Source organism: Aulonocara stuartgranti, assembly GCF_965226115.1.
Source record: "Aulonocara stuartgranti genome assembly, chromosome: 6".
NCBI lineage: Eukaryota > Metazoa > Chordata > Actinopteri > Cichliformes > Cichlidae > Aulonocara > Aulonocara stuartgranti.
Window position 1 is genome coordinate 11,175,476 of NC_138944.1, and position 23,443 is coordinate 11,198,918.

At 37.5% G+C, this 23,443-nt stretch overlaps 1 protein-coding gene across 1 annotated transcript in view; it reads left to right on the forward strand.

Moving 5' to 3' along the window:
• The window catches only part of LOC309708480 (complement C3-like), a gene marked incomplete at its 5' end in the record, with an annotated part of 36,151 nt that extends 13,032 nt beyond the window's left edge, over positions 1–23,119 (forward strand). The window contains 34 exons of the mRNA XM_082536572.1: positions 619–734; positions 8,543–8,689; positions 8,979–9,078; positions 9,163–9,257; positions 9,349–9,540; positions 9,678–9,833; positions 10,072–10,201; positions 10,286–10,354; positions 10,952–11,146; positions 11,239–11,359; positions 11,435–11,523; positions 11,645–11,784; positions 11,980–12,198; positions 13,602–13,665; positions 13,800–13,889; positions 14,988–15,191; positions 15,398–15,473; positions 15,578–15,737; positions 15,924–16,019; positions 16,270–16,420; positions 18,505–18,590; positions 18,828–18,905; positions 19,005–19,160; positions 19,249–19,311; positions 19,405–19,486; positions 19,652–19,700; positions 20,122–20,212; positions 20,319–20,405; positions 20,500–20,614; positions 20,759–20,848; positions 21,372–21,464; positions 21,550–21,633; positions 22,059–22,203; positions 22,289–23,119. Coding sequence (XP_082392698.1) covers positions 619–734; positions 8,543–8,689; positions 8,979–9,078; positions 9,163–9,257; positions 9,349–9,540; positions 9,678–9,833; positions 10,072–10,201; positions 10,286–10,354; positions 10,952–11,146; positions 11,239–11,359; positions 11,435–11,523; positions 11,645–11,784; positions 11,980–12,198; positions 13,602–13,665; positions 13,800–13,889; positions 14,988–15,191; positions 15,398–15,473; positions 15,578–15,737; positions 15,924–16,019; positions 16,270–16,420; positions 18,505–18,590; positions 18,828–18,905; positions 19,005–19,160; positions 19,249–19,311; positions 19,405–19,486; positions 19,652–19,700; positions 20,122–20,212; positions 20,319–20,405; positions 20,500–20,614; positions 20,759–20,848; positions 21,372–21,464; positions 21,550–21,633; positions 22,059–22,203; positions 22,289–22,430 — 3,971 coding nt within the window. The 3' untranslated portion in view covers positions 22,431–23,119. The remainder of the gene's footprint in view (positions 1–618; positions 735–8,542; positions 8,690–8,978; positions 9,079–9,162; positions 9,258–9,348; positions 9,541–9,677; positions 9,834–10,071; positions 10,202–10,285; positions 10,355–10,951; positions 11,147–11,238; positions 11,360–11,434; positions 11,524–11,644; positions 11,785–11,979; positions 12,199–13,601; positions 13,666–13,799; positions 13,890–14,987; positions 15,192–15,397; positions 15,474–15,577; positions 15,738–15,923; positions 16,020–16,269; positions 16,421–18,504; positions 18,591–18,827; positions 18,906–19,004; positions 19,161–19,248; positions 19,312–19,404; positions 19,487–19,651; positions 19,701–20,121; positions 20,213–20,318; positions 20,406–20,499; positions 20,615–20,758; positions 20,849–21,371; positions 21,465–21,549; positions 21,634–22,058; positions 22,204–22,288) is intronic.
• Positions 23,120–23,443: the final 324 nt, after the last annotated feature.

Here is a 23,443-nt window from a genome sequence, read left to right on the forward strand (position 1 = left end):
ATGTTCCCTTAACATTTTTGATCTGTGTATTGTAAAACAAATCCTACATGTAAATTTTAAAAAGTTACTAATTATTAATTATATTAAGTAATTACATTGTTAGATTATTAAAGTCCCCTGTTCAGCCAAATTAACTCTTGATATTATTATCTTTATAAATTTAAACACGGTTTTGGTAAATATTTAATAATGCCTGTACAATCAGTTCTCAGTTCTCCACTCTCTCTCTCACACACACACACACACACACACACACACATAGAAAAACACAGAACAGGGAGAGAGACAACCATGTGGAAAACACAACAGAGGACAGACGGAGACTTGTCCTGTGTGTGAAATTTCGCTTCCATTTTATTGGGATTAATTGGGATCATAGCATTCATGGCGCAATATTAAATGTAGTCCTTATATTGTATTTATGTTGTGCTATTAATATACTGAGAGCCAACAACTTAAAATGCATCTGAGTTGCTTTTGAAATACTGCACCAAAAACATGTACATTTAACTTTCTATATTACCGTTTCCCTGAAATCTTTGCTTGTCTGTTTTTATTGTGTTTTAAAGTGCTAATAATCCTTTTTAATTCATATATTTAATGTAATTGTTTGTACAGGAAGTGAAATGGCAGAGGCAGAGCTGACAGGTATTCAGATTGTTACATCACCTTACACCATCCACTTCAAGAAAACGTCCAGATATTTCAAACCAGGAATGTCCTTCGATGTTGCGGTAATGTGAATTACCTTTATTTGCATGTTTGTAAAAATAAAACTATGGTTAGATGATCTGAGATACATAAATAGTCACTTTAGAAATGACCACTGGATGGCATTGTCACAGTCTGGCAGAGGGAGACGGTATGGATTGACGAAAAGGACCCTTAACGCAGACTCCAAGGAACAGGGAACAAAACTTAAATATTAACAAAAAGCGAGCCGTTTAATGGGGCAGGCAAAAAAGGTACAAACAAAGGGCAAAGAAAACTGAAGCAAAACTAACATTAACGTAAACTGGGTGAACTAAAAACAAACATGAAAAAACCCTCAACATGAAACTTGGCCTGGATGGAACAATACATGAAACATGGAAACATGACGTGAACAACAGACAACCTGACAAAGAATGAGCAGAAACACACAGGCTAAATACACACAAGGGTGATTAGGGGAAGTGGAAACTCATGGGGAAAAAGCTGACTACACTGACGTAGGACATGGACCTTCAAAATAATTTTTATTTTATTTTTTTGTTGTTCTCCCCATGAAAAGAAAACAACAAAAAATAAACATGAAACAACATCGTAAAATTGCCACTACCAGGATCGTGACAGAGCCCCCCCTTCAAGGGCGGATTCCAGACACCCTAAACTAGGGATGCACCGATACCACTTTTTTGGAAATGAGTACAAGTACTTGCATTTCAGTACTCGCCGATACAGATACCGAGTACTTAATAAAAACATGATTTAAATTTGCAGGTAACAGCTTTAGTCCTATAATTTAACAAAAAACAAACAAACAAGGGACTAGTTTGGAATTAAGAACATTTATTTAAAATGAAAAGTTCCTCAAAGGGGGCGAGGATGGCAACAGTCGTCTCCATAAGAGCCCATTGGTGAGCGGTGAGATAGTCAGGGAGTTCGTGCACTCGCTTTTGCTCAATGAGGGACTGGAGCATGTAATACGTGCTGTTCCAGCGCGTCTGTACGTCCTGCTGCAGTCTCTTTATTGGCTGGTTGAGCCTGAATGTCCTCGAGGCGGGAGTAGGCTAAGGCGGAATGTTTAAAATGCCCAACTATTTTCCGTCCCACTGCTATAGCATCAGCTATGCTCCTCTGTGCTAATAAGCGTGGGTAAACTCTTTGTACTCGTTGTTGTGTTGGGATTTTAGGTGCTTGATTAAATTGCTTGTGTTAAATGCGCTACCTTTAGAGCCTCCTCTGGACAATTTCGCTGAGCACAATTTGCAGTCCGCCTTTGTTTTCGCGTCTTCGTTCACTTTGAAATAGTTCCACACAGCTGATATGTCTCGCCTCGCTTTCTCCCCGCTCTGAGCTGCAGCCGGGGCCTGGGGGCGGGCACTCGGGGCCTGGGGGCGGGCACTCGGCGCCTGTGATTAACCCCTTACATGCCGCTCAAACATAGACAGCTCTCAGACCGTGGTATTGGGGGACTTTTAACGAGTACTTTAGAAAATGTGGTATCGAGGCCGATACCCGATACCGGTATCGGTATCGGTGCATCCCTACCCTAAACCATGAAAATTCAATTCAATTTTATTTATATAGCGCCAAATCACAACAAAAGTCGCCTCAAGGCGCTTCATAGATACAGAGAAAAACCCAACAATCATATGACCCCCTATGAGCAAGCACTTTGGCGACAGTGGGAAGGAAAAACTCCCTTTTAACAGGAAGAAACCTCCGGCAGAACCAGGCTCAGGGAGGGGCGGCCATCTGCTGCGACCGGTTGGGGTGAGAGAAGGAAGACAGGATAAAGACATGCTGTGGAAGAGAGACAGAGGTTAATAACAGATATGATTCAATGCAGAGAGGTCTATTAATACATAGTGAGTGAGAAAGGTGACTGGAAAGGAAAAACTCAATGCATCATGGGAATCCCCCGGCAGCCTACATCTATTGCAGCATAACTAAGGGAGGATTCAGGGTCACCTGGTCCAGCCCTAACTATATGCTTTAGAAAAAAGGAAAGTTTTAAGCCTAATCTTAAAAGTAGAGATAGTGTCTGTCTCCCGAATCCAAACTGGAAGCTGGTTCCACAGAAGAGGGGCCTGAAAACTGAAGGCTCTCCCTCCCATTCTACTTTTAAATACTCTAGGAACAACAAGTAGGCCTGCAGAGCGAGAGCGGAGCGCTCTAATAGGGTGATATGGTACTACAAGGTCATTAAGATAAGATGGGGCCTGATTATTTAAGACCTTGTATGTGAGGAGCAGGATTTTGAATTCAATTCTGGATTTAACAGGAAGCCAATGAAGGGAAGCCAAAACAGGAGAAATATGCTCTCTCTTTCTAGTCCCTGTCAGGACTCTTGCTGCAGCATTTTGGATTAGCTGAAGGCTTTTCAGTGAGTTTTTTGGACATCCTGATAATAATGAATTACAGTAGTCCAGCCTGGAAGTAATAAATGCATGAACTAGTTTTTCAGCGTCACTCTGAGACAGGATATTTCTAATTTTAGAGATGTTGCGCAAATGGAAGAAAGCAGTCTTACATATTTGTTTAATATGTGCGTTGAAGGACATGTCCTGGTCAAAAATGACTCCAAGGTTCCTCACCGCGTTACTGGAGGCCAAGGTAATGCCATCCAGAGTAAGAATCTGATTAGATACCATATTTCTAAGATTTTCAGGGCCGAGTACAATAACCTCAGTTTTATCTGAATTAAGAAGCAGAAAGTTAGCGGCCATCCAGGTCTTTATGTCTTTAAGACATTCCTGCAGTTTAACTAATTGGTGTGTGTTATCTGGCTTCATGGACAGATAGAGCTGGGTGTCATCTGCATAGCAGTGAAAATGTATGCTATGTCTTCTAATGATACTGCCTAAGGGAAGCATGTATAATGTAAACAGAATTGGTCCTAGCACTGAACCCTGTGGAACTCCATAATTAACCTCAGTGTGTGAAGAGGACTCTCCATTTACATGCACGAATTGATTGATTGATTGATTGATTGAATCTTTATTTTGAACATGTTGAAAAAGTATAAAAAAAAAAAAATAGAATTAAAAGAGACAAATGAACAAAGCAAACAAAAGGAAAACGAGCAACCACAACTCCAAATAACGTCCATGTTCAAAAAGGAGCAGGAAGAAGCATAAGCTTATTTAATCCCACCCCTTTTCCACTATCTAGTATCAATAGACTACAGAAATACCTCCTTGTAATTACATTATATGTTATGTGTAATTTTTTTTTTTTTTTTTTTTTTTTTTAATATATACACATATATGTTTCTATCTATCCATACCTACGTATATACACACATACGCACATATACACATTTTCAATAACCCCATTAACACCTGAAGGATACACAACCTACAATTACATATATATATATACATACATACATATACACATACATATATACCCATACCAACAAACCCGTGCATGCGCACACACATGAAAATATTAGACAAGAACACCCTATCAAATCTCTACCTTTTCCCTGTACCCTGTAAAAACCATATCCTTAAACCGCTTTTTAAACTGCGCCATGCTTGGACATTGCTTCATATCTTTACTTAGTCTGTTCCACAGCTTCACTCCACACACAGAGACGCAAAAACTTTTTAATGTTGTATGGATACGAGGATGTTTTAAATTTAATTCCCCCCTCAAATTGTATCCCCGTTCCCTTTTAGAAAACATTTTTAGAATATTGTCAGGAAGCAGGTTATTTATTGCTTTATATATAATTTGTGCTGTGAGAAAATGAACCAGATCTGTGAATTTTAGAATTTTTGATTTTAAGAATAGTGGATTTGTATGATCTCTGTAACCAGTTTTATGGATTATCCTTATGGCCCTTTTTTGTAATATAAAGATTGATGATAGCGAACATTTGTAAGTATTGCCCCAAACCTCTGCACAGTAATTCAAATACGGTGCAATCAGGGAACAATAGAGAATGTGGAGTGATTTGTGGTCCAGAATGTGTTTTACTTTACTCAAGATTGAGACACTTCTTGAAATTTTGTTATGTATATGATTTATATGAGACTTCCAGTTTAATTTATCATCTATAATCACACCAAGAAACTTATGTTCAAGTACTCTTTCAATTTCCACACCATCTACATGAATCTGCACTTGTGCATTTCTAAGGGAATTCCCAAATAAGATAATTTTAGTTTTACTTAGATTTAGCGATAGTTTGTTCCTGTTAAACCATTTTTTAATTTTGCACATTTCTGAAGTAATTGTATCCAGCAGCTCCTTTAGATTCCCCCCAGAACAAAAAATATTTGTGTCATCTGCAAATAATACTAATTTTAATATATCAGATGCCTTACAAATATCATTTATATAAATAATAAATAATTTTGGACCCAGTACAGAGCCTTGTGGAACACCACAAGCAATGTCCAAGCATGATGAGGAATGGACACCCAGCTTCACAAATTGTTTCCGGTCACTTAAATAATTTTTCACCCATTGCAGTACAACCCCCCTAATCCCATACCGTTCCAGTTTATTAATTAATATGTCATGATTGATTGTGTCGAATGCTTTCTTGAGATCCAGAAATACTCCAGCTGCATACTGTTTCTGATCTATAGCATTCGTAATCTCCTCAATTGATTCGATTAATGCCAGAGATGTTGATCTTTTTGATCTGAATCCATATTGACTGTCAGAGAGTAATTTATATTTATCTAAGAATTTGTCTAATCGTTTATTAAACAGGTTTTCTAGGATTTTGGAGAATTGTGGTAGTAAAGAAACAGGCCTGTAATTTGTGAAGTGGCGTCTATCCCCGGTTTTATACAGCGGCACAACTTTAGCTATTTTCATTTTGTTTGGCACTTTTCCCGTCTGAAATGATAAGTTGCAAATATATGTTAGAGGTCCTACAATTCCTTCAATGACCTTCTTGACGATTTTCATGTCAATATCATTACAATCAGTGGATGTTTTATATTTACACATGTGTACAATGTCAATTATTTCTTTTTCCTCCACTGATGTGAGGAACATTGAGTTAGGGTTCCTATCAATCAGGTTTTCACTACATTCTACTGATGGCAGTGACTCAGGAATTTGTTCTGCCAGTTTTGGTCCAATATTTACAAAATAATGATTAAAGCTGTTGACCTTATCAGCAGTGTTTTCCATAATATTGCCATTATCGATAAAGTATTGTGGATAACTTTGTTGTCCAGAATTATTTTTAATGATACCGTTTAAAACATCCCATATTCCTTTCATATTATGTTTATTGTTGTTCAATATTTTACTATAATACTCCTTTCTACATACACGTATAATATTGGTCAACTTATTTTTGTATTTTTTATATTTATTTTCAGCTTCTTTTGTTCTTTGTTTTAGGTATTCCCTATAGAGTGTATTTTTCTTTTTACATGCATTTTGTAAACCCTTAGTGAGCCATGGTCTATCTGAATATTTGTGCTTTCTGTTGTATTTTATTGTTGGACAGTTTTTATCGTACAACTCCATGAATATTCTTAAAAATATGCCATATGCAATATCAATATCAGCTTCTTTGTACACCTTGTCCCAGTCCTGATTTAATAGATCGTTCTTAAATGCAGTCATAGTTTCTTCTGTCCTTACACGTCTGTATCTCAGTTGTTCTTCATGCTGATTTTTCTTATAATTAGTGTCATAAACTGCAAAAACTGGTAGGTGATCACTGATGTCATTAATTAATATTCCGCTCACAATGTTGTTTTCCATATTGTTAGTGAAAATATTGTCAAGTAAGGTGGCACAATGTGGTGTAATTCTGCTAGGCCTGGTTATTTTAGGATGTAAACTCAAACTGTACATAGTGTTTAGGAATTCGTCGGTCATTTTATGCTTTTTCGGATTCAACAGATCAATATTAAAATCACCACAGATAAACATAACTTTTTGATTTGTTTTAGAGAATATTTCCTCTATGAAGTCATTAAATACTTGAATACTAGAGCCAGGTGTTCTATATATACAGCTAATTATTACATTTTTTTCTTTTTCCTTATAAATTTCAATTGTTATACATTCTAGTAAATTATCAATTACAGTTGTCATACTTTCTACCACCTTGTAGTTTAGGTTTTTATCCACATACACAGCTACTCCCCCTCCACTCTTGTTCCTTCTATTTACAAAATTCACTTCATATCCCTCCAGTCCAAAGTCCATTCCTTTCTCCGCATTGATCCATGTTTCAGAAATGGCAATAATTCCAAATGGATTTGTCAACTCATTTAGATATTCCTTTATATTGTTGAAGTTGGCATACAGACTTCTGCTATTAAAATGGATTATTGATAATTTATTTTCCGTGTTGATGGTGTGCTTAAACTGTTCATCAGTGAAGTAGCAGCAGTTACAGCTGATGTTGTAGAAGAAATTATTTTCCGGGTCTATATCCTTTTCTAAGTCTAGAACATTATGGTCTGTGTATCGAAATGTTCTCAGTTCCAGATTATCATAAAGAGAATTCCAATGAGTTATGTTGATATTGTTGCCGGATGCAGATGAAGTTCTTTTGGACTGTGCCATGTGTTGTGTTGTGTGTCACGTCACATGTGTATTCATACCTCCAGAGTAAGTTGACCTCAGTATTTGTCCAGCTCTTCCATATTTCTGATGACCAACACTTTGGCTTGTTCCATTGAGTTTAATGAATACTTTGCAGTTGGTGGTCCATGTATTTTGAATTTTTCCCTGTTTCTTCAAGTAACGTGCTTTCCTGGCAATGTCCGCATTTCTTTTTATCAGATGTTCGTTCATGAAGACATCGGATCCTTTCAGTTTCCTTCCTTGTTTTAACAGTGCTGTTTTCTGTTTTCTGTTTGCAAATCTCACAATGATGGCTGGTTTGTTACTGTCATTTTTTCGGGGTAGAGGGTGGCAAGCCTCAATGTTGTTATAATCCACTTCCACACCTTTGGACCGTAGAAAGGTAACCACTTGATGCTCCGTGGAGTTGACATCTTCCTCTCCTGGCCCTCCTACATTGTCAGTGGCGACCGCCCGGGCGTATGACCGGGGTTTGATGCGAAGCCCCGTGATGATAACATCGTTCATCCGGGTGTACTGCTCCAAATCCGCCACTCTGTTCTCCAGGTACGCCAGCCGCCGATCCTTCTCGGCGTTCTGGATGCGGAGAGCCTTAACTTCCTCGACCAGGTCCAGGATGGCTTTCTGCTGCAGTTTGACAGTAGAAATCTCCTCTGTCATAAACTCCAGCGACTTCTTAATATCGTCTCCTTCCTCGGCTGACAGAACTTTTTTCGGGCCCATGCTGAGAGACGCTCTCGTAGCTTTGCCGTGACGACCGGCTAGCTACTTCCCAGAATCCAGAATTGGAGTCTATTGGATAGATATGATACAAACCACTGCAGCGCAGTACTTGTAATACCTACAGCATGTTCTAATCGCTCTAATAGGATATTATGATCAACAGTATCGAACGCTGCACTGAGGTCTAGCAGGACAAGCACAGAGATGAGTCCACTGTCAGAGGCCATAAGAAGATCATTTGTAACCTTCACTAAAGCTGTTTCTGTGCTGTGCTGAGCTCTGAAACCTGACTGAAACTCTTCAAATAAACCATTCCTCTGCAGATGATCTGTTAGCTGTTTGACAACTACTGAAAAGAGAAAGAACAAGAAAATAAACATGAAAGAAAATCGTAAAATCGCCACTACCAAGATTGTGACAGGCATTGTGAAAAATGTGAATATTTGCTTTGACAGCGTTGACGGAGAAGTATAAAGATGGTCAAAAGGAGTAGATAAAATGATAAAAATCATTGTTGTTTTGCTTTGTTTTGCAGATTGAGATTTTGAATCCTGATGGCTCTCCTGCACAAGGTGTTGCAGTGATGATTGACCCAGGTGATGTCCAAGGCTTTACCGCAGCTAATGGCATGGCGAGGCTTACTATCAATACAGTCAATAATCCTCAACCAATGAAAATCATAGTAAGTCATAAAACCTAATAGTTTTCAGTTGTTAGATAAGCTTATCTGATATGCAAGAATCTTCAAATCCCCAGTGGGAGAAATTTTTAAAGATACTATTAGGTTAATTGTCTCATAATTATTATTCTGTATATATTTAGTTGTTACTGAATACTGGCTTTGATATAATTAAATTCAACTTTGCACATAAAGCAATGTTGTACTGTACATGGGTCACCTCTATATGCAGGCTGAATGAAAGTGAGAGCGAAGTCAATTACTTTATTAGCTTACGTGTGCTTTATTGTAGGCAAAGACCAACGATGTTAAAATTTCACCTGAAAGGCAAGCGTCAGCCACCATGACTGCTCTCCCATATGCCTCTCAGAGCAACTGTTACATTCACATAGGTATGTACTGAAATAACATTAGAGAGGTAGTGACATCCAAAAATAAATAAATTCTTAAGTCAAATTTTTTTAATGTTTTTAAAGGGGTGGATACAGCTGAAGTAAAAAACAGGCAAAACATGAAGATCAACATTCACCTCAGTGGGCAGCAAAATGTTCAAAATGACATAACGTACTTGGTGAGATACATATTTACTTACACAACAAACGTACATAGTAGACTGTACATACATACGAGATAAGTGTTGATGTTCAGTTTCTTATCTCTAGATACTTAGCAGAGGTCAGCTCGTGAAATATGGCCGTTACAGAACAAGTGGTCAAATAATGATATCCTTAATCATCACTGTTACCAAAGACTTGCTGCCATCTTTCCGCATCATCGCCTATTATCATCCAAATGATAACGAAGTTGTGTCAGACTCTGTCTGGGTGGATGTAGAAGACTCCTGCATGGGTTCGGTGAGACGCATAATAATGATGTAGCAATTTAAGTGGGAAAATTACACACCTGCGCACCACAGTTAAAGTTAGTATATTTCCCATTTACAGTCTGGTTGCTTTAACGAATACAAATCTACTTTTCCTTCCTTCTCCAGCTGCAGCTTCAATCAGAAGCTGGTTCTAAATTCTATGAGCCTCGCAAAATATTTAGCCTGAAAATCACAGGTGATCCAGAAGCCACAGTTGGACTGGTCGCAGTTGACAAAGGTGTATACGTTCTAAACAGTAAGCACCGTCTAACCCAAAAAAAGGTAATTTATTTTTCATTTATTCCCCTTCAAAATGACTTTAAGGAGTTTAAGGCTCACACTTTAACGGCAGTGGACTAAAGATACAAGTTGTTGCATTTTTTGCTCAAGAACATTTTAATATGTAAAGGTATGGAGGAAGACTAAACCAAAAACTATAGAAATAACTGCCAGCACACTCATAGCTGAACCCCAAACTTAAACTATCTGCTTCTCTGTGTGTATAACGTCCATACTGTAGATTTGGGACACTGTGGAGAACTATGACACAGGGTGCACACCAGGTGGAGGGAAGGATAGCATGAGTGTATTTTATGATGCTGGGCTGCTGTTTGAGTCAAATACAGCTTCTGGAACTCCTTACAGACAAGGTAACCTCTTTTTTACTCTCACACTTGTATTACTTCTTTCTTCTAAAACCAAAATAGTAAAGTCTAGTCTGTGTTTATTTCCAGAGCTGAAATGTCTGAACCCCAACAGAAGAAAAAGGGCCGTTGATATGATGAATGTCACAACTACCTTATGTAAGATCAACAAACACTTACATGATCTTCTGTCATACACTTCAGGCTTTACAAACAACTCCTTTTGTTGCTAACATTTCTAAAGCTTAACTTTTCCATGCTATATGATTGTACAAGAAAAAATAAGTAAAATGTCTTTTTTTTCCTACAATACTACAAGATTTATTTATTATGTACAATAGTTCAGTCTGTCTCATCTACAGCTACAACAATTTTTATACTCCAATTCATTTTCCACATTCTGCGTTTGTGTTTTCTTATTCAAATTATAGTTTAATTATATGGAGAACATTTATAGGTTGTTTTGATTTAAAGTACTAGTTTTATCACTATTTGAGACTTTCCACTTTGCTCTGTTGTTGTACCAAAGTAAACATTTTTAAGTTTTTTTTTTCTATTTTGAGCTAAAGTAACATAAATGACCAGTAAAAAAAATGTGACAATGATTGTCAAATTCAATTAAATTTAGAAACTTTTTTTTATTTCTAATAAATAAACTAATTATTAGTCTTTTATACCTCTGTGTAAAAAAAAAAAAAAAAGGGTCAGAAGGAGTCTCACCTTTTATCTTTCTGTTAAATGCTATTTTCTCTACAGTGAGTCAATATAAAGACAAACTGGAACGTGACTGTTGCTTAGATGGAATCCGGGAAACCCCAACTTCATCTAACTGTGAGAAGCGCAGTGAGTTTATCGCTGATACAGCCTGTTTTGAGGCTTTCCTGCACTGCTGCAAGGAAATAGAAAAAAAGAGAGCTGAGAGGAAGGAGGATGGCCTCAAACTGGCTCGCAGTAAGAAACACGAACAATGGATGGAAGGTGGTTATAAATGGTCCTACTGGTCACTATAAAGGAATAAAAATGTGAACGTTTTAAAACTTCAGGTGAGGATGATGACAGCAGTTTCATGGACAGCAATGAAATTGTTTCCCGCACCAATTTCCCTGAAAGTTGGCTGTGGTCTGATATCAAATTGCCTGCTTGCCCTGCGAACAGAGCTAGATGGTTAGTGAGCTGAAATACAGAATTGAAATATATTAGTACCTTCACTTCTCAAAGTGTTAATATTTCGTTTTTCAGTGAAACAACATCAGTTTTGAAAAATGTTCCTTTGCAAGACTCAATTACAACCTGGCAGCTCACTGGTATTAGTCTATCAAAAACTCACGGTGAGGATGAACTGATATAATTTGTCTCTAGATCAAGGAGCCAACCTATAGCTCATCAACTGGTCTTTCTTTTGCTGTGTTTGTGTCTTTGTCCGTTTTTCTTTTTTTCTCTTTTTTGAAGGTATCTGTGTGGGTGATCCATTAGAGATAGTTGTCCGTAAAGATTTCTTTGTTGATCTGAAGCTACCGGACACTGCTGTTCGTGGGGAGCAGCTAGAAATTAAGGCAGTCATCCACAACTATGGTCCCAATCTTTACACAGTAAGCCTGGTTCACCCAAGCACGTCAACACCACCATAATGTTCCATTCAATGACATTTTATCATCATCATTAATATTATTATTATTCAGTTAACTGTTCTTCAGTGGAACTTGATCAGAGACTGTAGCGATTTTTTATATTCTGTAGATTATCACAAAAAGTGTTTGAAATCCTTGAATGAACTTATTTTCAAGGTGCGCATTGATCTGACTGAGGCGGAACATGTGTGCAGTGCAGCATCTAAACGTGGGCAATTTCGTCAGGAGATTAAAGTCGGGGCCAAAAGTATACGATCTGTACCATTCACCATCATTCCTACAAAAGAGGGACAGCACCGCATTGAGATCAAAGCAGCTGTCAAAGACTCAGAATTGGGTATCAGTGATGGAATTGTGAAAATGCTACAAGTAGTGGTAAGAAAGAAAGACATATTCTACCAACTCACATAGCTCCCTACCTTTAAGAAACACATGAAGTCATTGAATGCAGCCAGATATGCAGGGTACAATTAAATACATTTAGAAATCAAGCATAGCATTGGTACAGGCAGGCACCAAAGTCAAGCTCAGCACACATTCCAGTTGAGCTATCACCTATGATCATTCTAAGGGTCACATATAGAGTGCCCCTTTTAGTCCCTGAAGCCTGCCAAACCTTCGGTTAATCTAAAAAATGCTTTGGAACCTACCTCCATCCTCCTTTTTATCCTGTCTTTTTTTTTTTTTTTTTTTTTTTTTTTTTGTGTCCCGTTTGGATCTTTAGCCATCAGAATTGTTGTCTTAAGGCCAAGAAAGATGCCAAGCGGATTTATTTTACCAAGTGGATCATCATGGCCTTGCCATATTGGTCCATTTGATTGACCTTTATTATAATTATGAATTTATTTTATTTTCAGTTGCTACAAACGGGACAGACATGACTGGGGGATAGGACAGGGAGAAAGAATGAAAGAAAGAGAGGGAGAGAAAGAAAACCAAAGGGGAGAAGAGACGGTGAGAAGGGGGGGAAGAAAGAAAAAAAAACACCTGGGTCATCTGTATGGAGAAAAAAAACAGAAGAGAAAGCAAACAACAAAGAGCAACATAATAAAAAAAACGGCACCATCACAATAAACTAGCTAGCAGTAGATATCAGTAGATACTAAATAATAAATGATATTGTGCAGCACGCAAGATAGACAGCGCACAATGTGCTTTGAGGCAGCAGCCAAGAAAGCTGTAGTCCGCGTCTGTGAATACCCGTGTGTACACCTGTGTGCATACCTGTGCGGATCAGCATGCTTGCATTCCAAAGGTTTCTCCATGTAACGATCTGCTAGGGAGTGTGGGGGGGCCACAGCCCCGTCCTCCAGGGTATGAAGCAGATATGGAGGAGATCAAAACTCCAGACATCCAGAGGCTCCCAGAACACAAGAGACCAAGCAAGTGTCCTGTGTCTGATGCGACAATCCACACGTTTTACACTCAACTCTCCCTCAGCATATAGTAGTTTTCTGGGGAGGTTTAAGATTTCATTTTTTGTTTGCTTGTTTGAGTTTATATTACTTTGTTAGACTGCCAAAACACAGTATCCATCCTTTTTGCCATGGCTTTTCGAGCCAGGTTGGCACACTCGCTGCTCTTCCCATACCATCCTTCCTCGATGTGTGCTTGTAAGTGTAGGAAATATAAATTACTGCTGACTTAAAGTTGTTCTTTTTATTAGTGGATCTGGCTGAACTAAACTGAGATACTTCTTATAATCAAATCCACCTAGGACAAACAATTCTCATCTAAATTTGTTGTACAGCAAGTTAAAAAGTTGCTTGTTTTTTCAGCCTGAAGGCATATTGATCAAATCTACTCATACTCTAACTTTGGACCCTAAACAAAGAGGTACAGGTGAGTATCAATGTTAAGTAGCTCCAGTTAAAGAAAAGATAGTAACTTATTCATTTGCTTATAGCCTGATAATGAACAGCTATCATCTCTGGTTATTTTTTGTAAGTATTAATGAAACTTTTTCAACTTTATAGATGGCAGACAAGTGGAAATCCTCAATAGCAAGATTCCTGTGATAGATTTTGTTCCCAACTCACCTACCAGCACACAAATCTCACTAACAGGTAAGATATACACATCAGAGTGCCTGCAGTGTCACCTCGGTATTACTGGAGAGATAAGAGGCAGTGGTGCCAACAGGACTAAATTTCATTCACATGGCAGTTCCAGTGTCATGTCAGATTACTCACAGTAATAGTTTCTGCAGATTTTCAGCACAGTCTTGTCTGCTTGGGAAAAGCACTAGCAATATTCAACATGCAGTGACATATCGTCAGTGATGATCACACTAATGATCAGCCTTCAAATGCTTACATCATATCTGCCAAAAAAAACCCAAACATTTCAAGCATATTAATTAATTAAAATCATTCATATTATTAAAATTATATGTAAAATGCATATGGGATTACTGTATTTATTTGGTAAGAGCTACGTGTTCCACCATCGGTGTAACTTTGTGCTGAACATTGGGGGGGTCAAGATCTCTGTCTAAATAAATAAATAAATCTGGGTAAATTCCCAGATGATTAAATGTACAACTATTTTGCTGGTATTAACTGAGTAAATGAGTAAATAAAATCAACAGCCTATTTATGCAGAACTGCTCCCAAGAAACACAGATGTTTACATCAGTGCTGTAACAACTTGTACTGTTATAACTGCACATTACTTTTCTCAGCTTATATATACACGAACTTATTGAAAGTTACATGTCTACTTTTTAATGCACAGGTACAATACACAATCTGCACTTTTCTAATTATTCTAAATATTCTTAACTATTTAAACATCTTTCAGTATCCTGCTCTGTTTGCACACTATCTGTACGCTAATTTCAACAGCTGTACTGTACTCTGCTCTGGTAACTATTGTCTTTGATGTAAATATGTAAAAAAAATAATAATAATTTTGTTTTCTGTTCTGTGTCCTGTTCTTTTTGTATATGTGCTTTTCTTTGCTGCTGATACAACCAAATTTCCCCTTGTGGGACAATTAAAGGATTATTCTATTCTAATTCATAATTTTATTGTAGGGGTTATATTGGTTGGGTCTGATTATTGGAGGGGTCATAACCCCCCTTACCCCCCTGGAAATTACGCCCCTGTGTTCCACCTTTTTCTCAGTAGCAAATGATGAGACTGGTTGTGTATTAATTTCAGGGAAACAACAGAGAAACGTGCTCAAGAACACAATTAGTGGGGAGTCAATGGGTGGTCTGATCTATCAGCCTTCAGGATGTGGAGAGGAGAACATGATTCACATGACCCTACCAGTTATCGCAGTCACATATTTAGACAGAGCCGATCTCTGGGAGATTGCGAACATTGACCAGCGTCATCAGGCCCTCCAGCACATCGCAACTGGTAAGTTAACACAAACTGTTAGCACAGGTATGAGAGATTTCTTTTTTAAAGCCCTGTGTGTAAAAACCAAAGGTCACACTTGGCAGTAACCAGCAATACAAAACCACCTAATTTAAAAATACTATTCAAATAGGTTTTCAGTAACTTTTAGTACAGAGTTTGAACAATAGTGAATAACTTGAGTTTACTTTCTTTGGTTTGTTTAGGATACCACAACCAACTTGAATACAGTAAAAAAGATGGATCTTTTGCTAGGACTCAGGATGAACCCAGCAGCACCTGGTGAGGCCTACAGTTGTTGGTTTTTAATATGTAAATGTTTGCATATTTTCTCACTCGGATTATGACTATGTGTTGATTTTACATATACACCTTTCTTCTACTAGGTTGACAGCATATGTTGTCAAGGTGTTCGCCCTGGCCAACAATCTGATAGCAGTGCAAAGTGAAGTGATCTGTAACGCTGTCAGGTTTCTGATCGTGAACACACAGCAACGTAACGGCATGTTTATGGAAGTTGGAAGTGTGTCCCTCAAAGAGATTCTTGTGCGTGCACTGATTTCATTAACATTAACTCTTCATTTTAACAAAAGCCTGCATAAAATACAAACCTGCAGAATAGTATACCAAATGTCATTTTGGATGAATCAGCAAACTTTTATTATTAAATATATTAAGAAGTAGTATATATATCAGTAGTTTTGACATGCTTGTGTGTATTTGCGTGTACAGGGTGATGTGCTTGACACAGACTCAGATGCCTCCTTTACAGCTTTCTGCGTCATTTCTATGCAAGAGTCACACACAATATGTGCTCCAACTGTTCATGTGAGTGCCTTTTTGTTCGTTATCTCTCTTTTTTTAAAACTTTTACGCACAGAATGTGAAACCCAGTAGTCAAATATAAAAAATGAAGGATAGTGTGTTTACTGATCTATCGAAAGACTGGCAGTCTGTACATTTTGTTCCCATATTGCAGATCTTTAAACATCTGTGCAGCTGCAACTTAAATCTTACCCGTCGACGTGATCTTACATTTCTTCTACTTTTCTTTCCTTCATTGTTTCTTTCTATCCAGAATCTGCAAGCGAGCATAGACAAAGCAGTGGGCTACCTGGAGAGGCGTCTGCCAAGCTTAGTCAACCCTTATGCTGTTGCCATAACATCATACGCCATGGCCAATGAAAACAAACTAAACCGAGAGATCTTCTTTAAGTTTTCTTCCCCAGGTGCTGTAACACAACAATCCAAAATATAAAGATAGTAGTACTAAAGTGGAATAATAAATAGCTTGTGCAAAACTACATCAACAACCGCATCACAAAAACTTGGGTCAAACGGATTGACTCTCATGTCTAACATTCACGTACATGTTAGCTTATTAGAGATTCATGTAAAGCATCAGTGTGGTTGTGTAGTTACCTGCAAGAAAGAAAAGCTCAAAAATGCTATAAATATATGCGTGCTATTTAGCATTCCAGGAATTGTTCTGTAGTTCAGTGCATATCCTAGCTTTCTATAAACGCAAGATAAAGTGGCCTAAAAATGTATTTTGACATTATGGCTACGTTCACACTGCAGGTCTTAATGCTCAATTCCGATTTTTTGATCAAATCCGATTTTTTTGTCTGCTTGTTCACACTACAACTAAAATGCGACAGCAAACGTGCTCTAGTGTGAACGCTCAAAGCGGCCCGCATGCGCAAAAGAAGACGTCACACACAACGCGCTCTGTTTAGACCCAGAGCAAACAGTATTGTTTGACTGATGGCCCTTAATGTAAAGACTTCGGACTTTATGTTTCCCAATTTTTGCTTTAAGTTATTTTGTTATTTACATAATAATGTAGATAACCTAATAATTATCCTTATTGCTGTTTTAGAGGAGCGGTGCTTCAAAGGATAGTTGCAGATTTCTGTCAGAATCTGCAGATTATACAGTACAAATAAAATGTTCACGTTGTCTTCCCAAGAGTTTCGCTGGATGGCCAGGAAGCGTTCACGATGGCTGTGTCCCAATTCAGGGTCTGCACGCTTGAAGTACGCGCACTGTGCGTACTATAAGTACGAGAAGTGCGGAAGTGAGAGGCTTGTGAAATGGGACGGTCTAGCCTTCGTCGCGCTGTTCAGGTTGCCTAGCAACCATGATACTAACCGCGAGAAACGTTACATACAGCTTTGTTTGACATAAATGAAGGAGAAAAAATGTGAAAGAAAATGATTTTTTTTTAATACACATCTGTCAACTGGAAAGCACAATTGTTAGTATTTTAAGTATTCTATCTATTTTATTTATTGAATTTTATTGTTTTATTTATATTTTGATATTGCTAGGGATGATGCAATGATCGGGGACCATTCTTAATTTCGTTGTTCTCATGACAATGACAATAAAGTTTCTGATTCTGATTCTGACAAGCAGAAAGTTCCACACAAATGAGTTTGTTAGTTTTGAAGTTATATACAACTCAAAATCAGTACAAATAGATGCGTATTCTGACACCCAATAATGACTTTACTAAAGATCAGAGATTGGTTTTATTGCTTTCTGTCGGTTAGCTTGTAGAGCAGCTTGACAACATTTGAGTGTGGACCCAACCAGTCTCTGTGACAGTTTTGGCGACAGCTATTAACAGATTTTTGTTCTCCATGACATTTTTTTAATCTATTTTTTAGCAGCCACGGTAAGTGGAGAAGTTTAGTTTGGATCATTTATGTAGTGTAGGAGGTTTTACTAAATGAGTGACTCGAACATTTTGGATCAACATCCTGCTGGATGAATGTGTAACCTTTTTTGGGGGGTATATTTCTTTAAGCGTGATTCTAAAATATATGACATGAGTGTTTGTGATTCCATCTTTATATGCACGTTCACCTGCCACATCGTAAGAAAAAGAAAGTAAGACACTGATGTTTGCACCTCTGTGTTTTTCCCTCCATCCATCCATCCATCTTCTTCTGCTTATCCAGTGTGCATTTATTCCTAGCAATCTTCTTTGGGTTCCTTCTCTTTCCATAGGACCAACAATTATCTACTGAGTTGTATCTGGTAACTATTACTGAAGTAACAACAAGCATTGCATTTCTGCATTTCACTCCTCCTTTTTTCTTCAATCCTCCACCCAGCCAGCACCTATCAAATAGCAGCTTTCTTTTTGAAAAAATGGAATGCATTTTTCTTGTGTATGAACTTGTGTATATATTTATATAACCTTACCCACCTATTATCAAGTTTATTATAAAAATTATTTAAATTAAAGATTAGACAGAGCACCACATTACTTGATGCAAAACTGTCTCTGTGTTTTGCTTAGATTCGTCCTATTGGCCTTCACCTGCAGGACGAGTTTTCACAGTGGAGGCCACGGCTTACGCTCTATTGGCTCTTGTTAGGGCCAAGGTAAGTATCTGTGTCACAGAGCAGTACATGTAGCTAAAGTGTACATGTAATAGAAGATTGAGCTGCCAGGCAGGAGGAAATGAGGAAGACCACAGAGAAGATAATAGATGTAGTGTAGGAGGATATGCAGAGGTCTGTGGAAATCGTGCTTATTATATAACAGCTTTGATAAGATTTTCTATATTTAACTAAAATAAGACAAATACACTGTATTTCAACCCTTTTCTTCCATTAAAGGCCTTTGATGAAGCAAGACCAATTGTCCGATGGTTCAACAAACAGATCAGAGAGAATGGAGGCTATGGGTCAGCTCAGGTAAAGAAGACATCTTAATATCCTCATGTACTGATCCACTGATGAAGTTAATCTTGCTCTGGCCACAAATTATTGATCACTGATCATTTTTCTCCCCAGGCCACAATGACAGTGTACCAGGCAATAGCAGAGTACTGGACCAGTGAAAAAGAGCCAGATTACGATCTGAATGTGGACATCTTGTTGCCGGGGAGGTCAAAGCCTGATAAATACAACTTTAACTGGGAAAACCACTTTGCTACAAGAACATCTAAAGTGAGAAAGTGTTCTTTTTCACATAAGTAAATACACAGCATCTCTGTTCCTTCTGCTTGCTATGTGTTGATTTCTGCATCCTTAACAGATCAACGTCATAAACCAAGACGTGAAAGTGTCAGCCACAGGACCAGGAGAAGCAACACTGACGGTAAGTAAAATGCAATGTTTTGGTTGTTTATTTGTTGTTTATTTGTTTCCTTGTGTTTGAATTTGCTGTAAGCTCCTGTTGTCTGTATCACAGATAACGTCGCTGTATTATGAACTGCCGAAAGAAAAAGAAGACAACTGTCAGAAATTTAACCTGTCAGTGCAGCTCCTTCCAGGTAATTTGCTGCCCTCTGTCGGTTTATCCATCTTAAGATAACTGTACACATTTTTTGACTATCTATGTGAGGTAATTTTCTTATTTTAATTTGATTTTTTCCGAGCTTTTTAAAAATAAATACTGTAAATCAGATTTAAAGTCTTCCATTGCTTTGCCTCTGCAGAGTCGCTGGGTGATGATGAAAACATCTACAACCTAAAAATTAAGGTTTTGTAAGTAGACAAAAAATAAATATATGTATATTTCATTGAACTTTTCAAATGATTTGATTTCCGTTAAAGGTTTTAACAATATTATATATTATTCCCACCAACAAATGAACAACCTTGAGCTCACACTTGGAAAATTTGTGAAATTAAGTCACCAGGCAGAAAAACACCTGTTGCGACCGCGCACGGGGCGATCTGCACTAACCCGCTAATGGAGATTTGCCCTGTTGATGCGGTTATGCCGTTAACGTCATTTTAACAAGATTAGCGCTGACAGCACTAACAATTTTATTTAAAACATTTTTCTCACAGCTCTTGTTTAGAGCTATACAGATTTGTAACTTTTGTGTCTTTTACTGCTGATAAAGAAATTGTTCTTGCCTTTTCATTCTTTGATTACTTATTCTCCCTGTTCTGTTTACAGCTATAAGAACAAGGAGCGTAATGCAACCACACCAGTCTTGGATATAGGCTTGCTAACTGGCTTCACTGTTAGCACAAAAGATCTGGATTTAGTAAGAAAAATAAACACAAATGGGCTCAAATTGTTCAGAATTCAGTATTTCTAATTAAGGAGGCATCTTTAAATTTTGAACCGTGGATGTGTGTGTTTCATTGTAGCAAGCCAAAGGGCATGCCCGCACTATTTCAAAATACAGGCTGAGCACTGAGTCAGAGAGAAGATTGCTCACCATTTACCTGAACAAAGTAAGCGATCAGTGTTCCCCCTCTCTCTACTTTTTCTCTTTTGACCTGTGCTCACATCATTTTTTAATTCCTTTTCATAACTTCTCTCCTCTAGGTTCCTTACACAGAGCTGGAGATTGCCTTTAGGGTCCATCAGAAACTGAGAGTGGGCATCTTACAACCAGCTTCTGTATATGTCTACGAATTCAGCGACCAGCTACAAAGTGATCGTGAGTTTGGCATCTTTGAATCGTTTTTTGAGCGTAAAGGATTCATCTTTGCTTCCAGTAGATTTCACTTCATGTGGTTGGGTGCAATATTACATTTTTAAATGTACTACAATGGTGCAAAAACATCTTTATTTGTCAATGCAGACACAAAATGTGTGAGATTCTATCATCCAGAAAGGAAAACTGGAGAGCTGCTGCGCCTCTGTAGAAATGATGAATGCATATGTGCTGAAGGTAAGCAGGAGATGACGCTACATACATTTTTTTTAACCTCTGAAATTCTTTATTAAACATTTTTGGTATACAAAGGTTAGAACAGGTAGATTGTACACAATACTTGGAAGTTTTTTTTTCTTTTTTTTTACTATAAAAGTACTTTAGACACTCCGTGACAAATACACCCGTGTGATTCAATCGCATCAATGTGGCCAAAATCTTTGAGGAATGTTTCCAGCAACTCTTTGAATATGTTTTGTGACGAGTTGCGGAGGCAACCTGATACTACCAAGATGTAATGACTCGGCTGCTGGGTGTATATTGCAGTTGCTAGTTAGTTTTTGGTAATGTATTTGACCCATGAGATGTATGATTCTATTGTTTAATAGGAGCTCATCTGTCAGTCAAATGCAGATAACACAAACACAGCTCTAACATATTTAAAATGTGGCTTAGATCCATGCAGCCATCACCAGTCCACAAAATTCCACATAATCTCATTTAGTTCCTTTATCCCTTTGTGCCTGTTGTATATTTCCAGAGAATTGTAGTATGCAGAAGAAGGGAAAAATCAACAATGATGAACGCAAAGATAAGATTTGTGAGACTACAGTGAGGAGCAAAATAGATTTTGGTAAGTTTGTTTTTAATAAATATGGAATAAATACTCTAAGGAACAGAGCAGGTGAGCTAACAGTCTACAAACTGTCTGTCCTCAGCATACAAAGTGAGCGTGGAACAGTTTAAAGATGGTTTGTCCACAGACATTTACACAGTGCAGGTGCTGGAAGTCATCAAAGAAGGTAGGTTGATTTTATTTAAACCTGTGACAGAACCAAAAGTGTTTGCGATTTGTATTGTTTCCCTATCTGATCCCCTATGGTGATACCAGATATCTTCTTTGTCTGAATTTAAGACATTTTCAGCCATCATTATTTTCAAATATTTGGCTGAGAATTTCTCAGAATTAAAATGCCACCTAATTTTTCATAGCTGAGCTTCTTCTTAATATGTGAATTTTAAAGGAATCACAATTAAGTATGATTTAGATTCATTTTCTGGGCTCTGACCAATAATTCTTCCCAAACTGCCTACTTATGTGTTTGTTTGTTTTCAGGTAGTTTGCAATCTTTCAGAAGTGATGATTAGAGCTACAAATAATACAAAGAAAATGTAAAAAATTCCTTTATGTGTTATTTGCATTTGTTCTTCTATGTATTGATTACAGGAAGTTATGATGTGGGTGCTCAGGGTAGACAGCGCACGTTCCTAGGTTATCCACACTGCAGAATGGCTTTAGATCTGGGAGTGGGCAAAACCTTCCTTATGATGGGAACATCTGGAGATATTTTCAAAGATGAAAAGAGTCAATCGTAAGTTGTTGTTTTTTTCTTCTTGTGATATTGGGAGTATTCATAGATTTGTAAGATTTTTTTCTGTTTTTCACTTTCAAATTAGGTATCAGTATGTCCTTGGTGAGAGAACCTGGATTGAGTACTGGCCTACAGTAACAGAATGTACAACTGAGGAACATAATTCTACCTGTTTAGCCATTAACGAGATGGTCAATGAATACATGATCCGAGGATGTCGAAATTAGTGAAACTGAAGAGAATAAAAAATAATAATCTATAAATATTTTTTAAAGGTTGAGTAAGACACTTCTTAAAAAAAGGCAAACAAAAACCTGCCTTAGCAACACAGAGAATTAGACTAGCTTTCCGAAGGAGAAAATAAAGAAAAAAATCATAAACTGTATATTAAAGACAGACTTCCAGGTCTGTAGTGAGGCCAGTGAGGAAGTGTCTTAAACGTGCATTCTTCCACCACATCCCAAATGTCCCCTGATGGACTGAGACAGAGACAGGAAGAGGAAGACAGGCAAGAATAGAACTGGTCGACTGCAAGGAGATAATAGGTGAATTTTTCAAGTAGTATACAGAAAAATAATCAGTTACTCCACATTTACATTACATTTTGAAAAAATACAGTGTAAATGGTACCTATATTTGGACAAACATGTAAGAATCGTTTGTAAAACATCATGTAACATCATGTGTATGAAGGTGGTTAATAGATAGTTAATAATAACAAAAATAAAATGTCAGCATGTTTACCCATGTAACAACAAATAAAATTATATAACCTGAGTTATATCTGCACTACTTGTCCTTTTAAAAAAAAATTATTTTATATCGAGCTTTTTTTCCTTCCTCAAAACTTAGGTTACAATGGCAATGTATGCACTGTGAACTGTGCGAGAACAGATTGCCGTCATATTTGATCTTAGTGGCTGCAATTGTGTTTGATAAGCTAACATAGTCACAGTGGAAAATGTTGAGAATCACACTGTAACGCACTGGTTTTCAGCACTGATTAATGCTCTGTAGAAATACTCCCAATGCAGCTACTGGTTTTCTCACACAAGTCAAATGAAAGTTAGAACAAAAACGAAGTAAAGGTCATTTTTGGAGGCGCCTTGGATTTCTTTGCAATAAAGTATTTATTTCATGGTCTGAAACTTTTCCTCTGTGTAGAAAACTTGATCAGTCAGTGAAGAGACATATACAGGTCTAAATAACTGTGGCATTGTAATTATTTTTTTGTTTCTTT